This window comes from Oncorhynchus masou, chromosome 27 (assembly GCF_036934945.1).
Source record: "Oncorhynchus masou masou isolate Uvic2021 chromosome 27, UVic_Omas_1.1, whole genome shotgun sequence".
In the NCBI taxonomy this organism is placed as follows: domain Eukaryota; kingdom Metazoa; phylum Chordata; class Actinopteri; order Salmoniformes; family Salmonidae; genus Oncorhynchus; species Oncorhynchus masou.
In genome coordinates, this window is record NC_088238.1 from 4,349,176 (window position 1) to 4,356,675 (window position 7,500).

The following is a 7,500-nucleotide window of genomic DNA, read 5'->3' on the forward strand; positions in this document are numbered from 1 at the left end:
ACTAAATTACCATCGCACCATAACACTCACTTCTGTCATGATGAAGTACTTTGAGAGACAAGTCAAGGATCACATCACCCCCACCCTACCTGACACAATAGACCCACTTCATGCATTCACCATCACACTGCACACTGCCCTATCCCATCTGGACATGAGGAATACCATAGTACCCTCCAAACTCATCATGAAGCTTGAGACCCTGGGTCTTGACCCTATGCTGTGCAATTGGGTCCTGGACTTTCTGACGGCCACCCCCAGGTAGTGAAGGCAGGAAACAACTTCGCTGATCCTCAACACTGGGGCCCCACAAGGGTGCATGCTCAGCCCCCTCCTGTACTCCCTGTTCACCCATGACTGCGTGGCCACGCACGCCTCCAAGTCAATCATCAGGTTTGCATATGACACAGCAGTAGTAGGCTTGTTTACCAACAACGACGAGATGGCCTACAGGGAGGAGGTGAAGGCACTCGGAGCGTGGTGTCAGGAAAACAACCTCTCACTCAACGTCAACAAAACAAAGGAGATGATGGTGGATTTCGGGAAACAGCAGAGTGAGCCCCCCCCTATCCACATTGACGGGACAGTAGTGGAGAAGGTGGAAAGTTTTAAGTTCCTGGGCATACACATCACAGACAAACTGAAATGGTCCACCCACATCCATCGAAACAGCTCCTCTTCAACCTCAGGAGGCTGAAGAAATTTAGGTTGTCACTGAAAACCCTCACACACTTCTACAGATGCCAATGTCACAGGAAGGCCATAAAGATCATCAAGGACAACAACGAGCCACTGCCTGTTCACCCCGCTATCATCCAGCAGCCGAGGTCAGTACAGGTGCATCAAAGCTGGGACCGGGAGACTGAAAAACAGCTTCTATCTCAAGGTCATCAGACTGTTAAACAGCAATCATTAACACAGAGAGGCTGCTGCCTACATACAGACTCAAATCATTAGACACTTTAATAAATGGATCACTAGTCACTTTAAATAATGCCACTTTAATAATGTTTACATATCTTACATTACTGATATCATGTCTGTACTGTACATTATACCATCTTACATTACTCACATCATGTCTGTACTGTACATTATACCACCTTACATTACTCACATCATGTCTGTACTGTACATTATACCATCTACTGCACCTTGCCTCTATGCCATTCAGCCATCACTCATCCATATATTTATATGTACATATTCTCATTCACCCCTTTAGATATGTGTGTATTAGGTAGTTGTTGGGGAATTGTTAGATTACATGTTAGATACCACTGCATTGTCGGAACTAGAAGCACAAGCATTTCCCTACACTCGCATTAACATCTGCTGAACACGTGTATGCGACCAATAATATTTGTGCCTGCCTGCCCTGCCCTGCCCTGCCCTGCCTGCCCTGCCCTGCCCTGCCCTGCCCTGCCTGCGTAACTCACCTGTCTGCTGTAAACATATTGTACTACATTGGACCTATTCCACATACGGTCTAATACATCAGGTGTAGGTAACTCACCTGTCCGCTCTGAGCTGACACACAATCCCCAGCACATCCACCACTCCCTCCATCTCCAACTGACGACAGCCTATCGTTGTGGCGATGAAGCAGCCCGTTCGGCCAATCCCTGCGCTGCAGTGTACGATGACGGGTCCCTGCGATGGGGAGCCCGTCCTGTCCTCCTCCACGTCTCTCATCAGCTGGAGCAGGGGCTGGGCGCTGTCTGGGGTCTTATGGTCCGGCCACGATGTGTACCAGTAGTGCTTCACCACACGACTCTGGGCCCCTTGCTGTGAAAGAGACAAAGACACACAGAGTTTGAGTAAGATCAAGATTGTGCTTTCAGTCTAGTTTAAAGTAACTGTCCAGTGTTTACAGATTTCTATGAAATATGACCTATAATCAATGACAATGTGAGTGAAATAGTTTTCTTTCGTCGTACCCCAACAACAGAATGGTGTGGTCGTACCCCAACAACAGAATGGTGTGGTCGTACCCCAACAACAGAATGGTGTGAGCGTACCCCAACAACAGAATGGTGTGGTCGTACCCCAACAACAGAATGGTGTGGTCGTACCCCAACAACAGAATGGTGTGGTCGTACCCCAACAACAGAATGGTGTGAGCGTACCCCAACAACAGAATGGTGTGGTCGTACCCCAACAACAGAATGGTGTGGTCGTACCCCAACAACAGAATGGTGTGGTCGTACCCCAACAACAGAATGGTGTGAGCGTACCCCAACAACAGAATGGTGTGGTCGTACCCAACAACAGAATGGTGTGGTCGCACCCCAACAACAGAATGGTGTGGTCGTACCCCAACAACAGAATGGTGTGAGCATACCCCAACAACAGAATGGTGTGGTCGCACCCCAACAACAGAATGGTGTGGTCGTACCCCAACAACAGAATGGTGTGGTCGTACCCCAACAACAGAATGGTGTGAGCGTACCCCAACAACAGAATGGTGTGAGCGTACCCCAACAACAGAATGGTGTGGTCGTACCCCAACAACAGAATGGTGTGAGCGTACCCCAACAACAGAATGGTGTGAGCGTACCCCAACAACAGAATGGTGTGAGCGTACCCCAACAACAGAATGGTGTGAGCGTACCCCAACAACAGAATGGTTTGGGCGTATACCGGTCATAAAAAATATTAATGCAAGTAGATCGCTGATTGGTCAGTTCATCATGCTCTGAGAAAATAGCAAGCATTTTGGAAACGGTCTGTTTGAAATAAATGTTTCAGGTGGGGATTTTTGAAGTGTTTTATTTTCTCCAAATTATACTTCGGTCACAAATACGAGTAGGGCCTATAGGATGAGTCAACATTATTTGGGTAGGAGTCAACAAAACATGAACTTTTAAAAATGTAGATTTCCAATGGAGAGTTCATTAAGTGTATAGTAAATAGATAGAAACCCACAGCGACCCAGTACGGTCAATGGGTTCCATCCCTAAGTGAAAAGTACCTTCAGGTTGAGGGTCCGACAAGTGTAGTTGTCACACTCTGTCACGTTGTTAATGAGCACCTCCACCTTGCCATAGATACCACGCCTCTCTGGCCAGTACAGAACACATTTCTGGAACAGACAACATTAATCATTACACATGTTATCGTATCACCAATCACTGTTGTTCCAGTGATTATGTCATTTACATGTGTAGAATCACGTACATATTTGTTTATACCTATGGGTTCCTGTGTGTGTGTGTGTGTGTGTGTGTGTGTGTGTGTGTGTGTGTGTGTGTGTGTGTGTGTGTGTGTGTGTGTGTGTGTGTGTGTGTGTGTGTTAGGGTTGAATATTTTCCAGTACTGAAAAACAATGTTCCATCCCGAGAATAAATCACTTTTCTCCCGGAGAAAAAAACTATATTTCCCGCCAAAACCAGAAATGTCATTCTAAAGCATATAAACCATATAAATATGCTTTAAATTTAATTTGATTAGAGCTTTGATCAGCATGACAAATCAAGACTGATGACACTGATGAAGAGACTGATGATGAGACTGATGATGACACTGATGAAGAGACTGATGAAGAGACTGATGAGACTGATGAGACATACGTTACAGACATTTTATGAAGTTTAGCTGACTGGGAACAGCTCTGTCTCAGCTGTCATGAACAGTTTTAGCTGTCTGGAAACAGCTCTGTCTCAGCTGTCATGAACAGTTTAGCTGTCTGGAAACAGTTTAGCTGTCTGGAAACAGTTTAGCTGTCTGGAAACAGTTTAGCTGTCTGGAAACAGCTCTGTCTCAGCTGTCATGAACAGTTTAGCTGTCTGGAAACAGTTTAGCTGTCTGGAAACAGTTTAGCTGTCTGGAAACAGCTCTGTCTCAGCTGTCATGAACAGTTTAGCTGTCTGGAAACAGTTTAGCTGTCTGGAAACAGTTTAGCTGTCTGGAAACAGTTTAGCTGTCTGGAAACAGCTCTGTCTCAGCTGTCATGAACAGTAGCTAGGACATCTGTCCAGCTAGGACATATATATACAGGACTAAATATCAATCTACAACAGCTCTGTCTCAGCTGTCATGATCAGTAGCTAGGACATCTGTCCAGCTAGGACATCTATATACAGGGCTAAATATCAATCTACAACAGCTCTGTCTCAGCTGTCATGAACAGTAGCTAGGACATCTGTCCACTTAGGACATCTATATACAGGGCTAAATATCAATCTACAACAGCATTGTCTATTTGGAATCATCTTTTACAGGGGGAGATGTGTACATTCAGTCGCACATTCAGTCCTTATATTAGTGTAGCATAGACTGTGCTGCAGGAAATGCAGTCCTACTGCGCTCCATGCTGACAGGTGCTGTCTACCCGCACCGTGAGCGTTGATGATTGATCATGCAGAGAGCAGAGAGAAGGACCGTAGAGAAACCAGATTTCAACATCACCTATCATTTAACAGTTCCATTTCACGTCACGTCATTAGTAAATTATTTATTATTATTGACATTTTTTTCACTGTTATTTTTCCCGGGGAAAAGGGAGTGGGTTCGGGCGATAAATCTCTGTAACCCGGGACCCGCTATTCAACCCGTGTGTGTGTCTGTGTGTGTGTGTGTGTGTGTGTGTGTGTGTGTGTGTGTGTGTGTGTGTGTGTGTGTGTGTGTGTGTGTGTGTGTGTGTGTGTGTGTGTGTGTGTGTGTGTGTGTGTGTGTGTGTAAGTGAGTGCACCCGTACCTCGTTCTTTTCCCTGAGCTTGGTGATCATGATGATGACAGGACAGTCTTCCTGCCAGGCCATCTGCCAGAAATCATTCACTGTGTTGATCATGGGACCCTGGGTGGCGATGTAGGCCTTCTCATCGCCTAGGTAACCCTGCAGAGGTCAGAGGGAGGGAGGGAGGGAGGGGAGGGAGGGGGAGGGAGGGAGGGAGGGAGGGAGGGAGGGAGGGAGGGAGGGAGGGAGGGAGGGAGGGAGGGAGGGAGGGAGGGAGGGAGGGAGGGAGGGAGGGAGGGAGGGAGGGAGGGAGGACTATTAGCAAATTGGTACACAGGAATTCTTGACTGGACCAAAAGAGTTTTTGTAAACTGTCACTAGACCGGGGATTTGTTAAGGCATGATGAATGGACAGGTTGTTTAGACAGCAGAGTCACTAACCCATTCATTTGGTGTTCATATTTCTGTCTTAATGTGTGCTGCTATTTATTAATTTTTTATGTATTTTTTATTTAAATAGGAAAGTAAGTTAAGAACCAATTTACAATGTCGGCCTACCCCGGCCAAACCCGGACGATGCTGGGACAATTGTGCACCACCCTATGGGACTACCAATCAGCAGGTCTGACTATCCTCTATGGTGTTAGCTACTAACCAGAGAGAGAGAGAGAGATAAACCACAGCAGGTCTGAATATCCTCTATGGTGTTAGCTACCGTCCAGAGAGAGATAAACCACAGCAGGTCTGATTATCCTCTATGGTGTTAGCTACTAACCGCAGCAGGTCACTCTAACTACTGTCAGAGAGAGATAAACCACAGCAGGTCTGATTATCCTCTATGGTGTTAGCTACTGTCAGAGAGAGATGATTATCCTCTATGGTGTTAGCTACTGTCCAGAGAGATAAACCACAGCAGGTCTGATTATCCTCTATGGTGTTAGCTACTAACCACAGCAGGTCTGATTATCCTCTATGGTGTTAGCTACTAACCGCAGCAGGTCTGATTATCCTCTATGGTGTTAGCTACTAACCACAGCAGGTCTGATTATCCTCTATGGTGTTAGCTACTGTCCAGAGAGAGATAAACCACAGCAGGTCTGAATATCCTCTATGGTGTTAGCTACTAACCGCAGCAGGTCTGAATAGCCTCTATGGTGTAAGCTACTGTCCAGAGAGAGATAAACCACAGCAGGTCTGATTATCCTCTATGGTGTAAGCTACTAACCACAGCAGGTCTGATTATCCTCTATGGTGTTAGCTACTGTCCAGAGAGAGATAAACCACAGCAGGTCTGAATAGCCTCTATGGTGTGAACGAGAAAATGAGAGTGTTATGTCCCATATGGCACCCTATACCCTATATAGTGCACTACTTTTGACCAGAATGTATTGCACTAAATAGGGAATAGGGTGCCATTTTGAAGTCATGCTAGTTGTTGAGCTTCCTGCAGTGACTACAGGGGAAGTGACCCTATTGTATCTGCAGCCCAACGGGCCATTAGAGAGTGAGTTCACTCGTTCCTCCGGCCTGCCCTCTCTCTCCTTCTGTTCCCTCCATAGACTTACATGGAAACAACAGAAACAATGTCCTCGCTCCCCTGAACTCACTGCTACGCTTTTCTTTCCCAAGATGGAGAAACCTGATAAGGAGAATCTGAAGTTGTTTGTTTGTTTAAAAAGGGAACAAGTCTTATATCACACCACTCAGTTGAACAACACTGGGATATGACTGCATAATATAATATGAAATATGAAGGCATGAACTAAGATAAAACTGACCAGTTAGAATCCAGGGTGATAGAATGAAAAAAATGTGACTATGTTTCATGAGTTCCGTTCTAATCTCTAATCCGTTATAATATGCATACCTGTACAGCCAACTTTAATCTGGTAAAATATGACTATGCATACCTGTACAGACAACTTTAATCTGTTATAATCTGACTATGCATACCTGTACAGCCAACTGTAATCTGACTATGCATACCTGTACAGCCAACTTTAATCTCTGTTATAATCTGGCTATGCATACCTGTACAGACAACTGTAATCTGTGTTATAATCTGACTATGCATACCTGTACAGACAACTTTAATCTCTGTTATAATCTGACTATGCAAACCTGTACAGCCAACTTTAATCTCTGTTATAATCTGGCTATGCATACCTGTACAGACAACTTTAATCTGTTATAATCTGACTATACATACCTGTACAGACAACTTTAATCTGTGTTATAATCTGACTATGCATACCTGTACAGCCAACTTTAATCTGTTATAATCTGACTATGCATACCTGTACAGATAACTTTAATCTGTTATAATCTGGCTATGCATACCTGTACAGACAACTTTAATCTGTTATAATCTGGCTATGCATACCTGTACAGACAACTTTAATCTGACTATACATACCTGTACAGACAACTTTAATCTGTTATAATCTGACTATGCATACCTGTACAGACAACTTTAATCTGTTATAATCTGACTATGCATACCTGTACAGACAACTTTAATCTGTTATAATCTGACTATGCATACCTGTACAGACAACTTTAATCTGTTATAATCTGACTATGCATACCTGTACAGACAACTTTAATCTGTTATAATCTGACTATGCATACCTGTACAGACAACTTTAATCTGTTATAATCTGACTATGCATACCTGTACAGACAACTTTAATCTGTTATAATCTGACTATGCATACCTGTACAGACAACTTTAATCTGTTATAATCTGACTATGCATACCTGTACAGACAACTTTCAGGACATGGCTTTTACCTATTCATTATGAGAGCGCGATCATGTGC

The 7,500-nt window shown here is 44.4% G+C and overlaps 1 protein-coding gene across 1 annotated transcript in view; it reads right to left on the minus strand.

The window, feature by feature from the left end:
* The window catches only part of LOC135516565 (receptor-type tyrosine-protein phosphatase R-like), a 16,451-nt gene that overhangs the window by 7,633 nt on the left and 1,318 nt on the right, over positions 1–7,500 (minus strand). Inside the window, exons 3-5 of the mRNA XM_064940915.1 lie at positions 4,700–4,837; positions 2,975–3,085; positions 1,517–1,788 (exon numbers count right to left, since the gene is read on the minus strand). Coding sequence (XP_064796987.1) covers positions 1,517–1,788; positions 2,975–3,085; positions 4,700–4,837 — 521 coding nt within the window. The remainder of the gene's footprint in view (positions 1–1,516; positions 1,789–2,974; positions 3,086–4,699; positions 4,838–7,500) is intronic.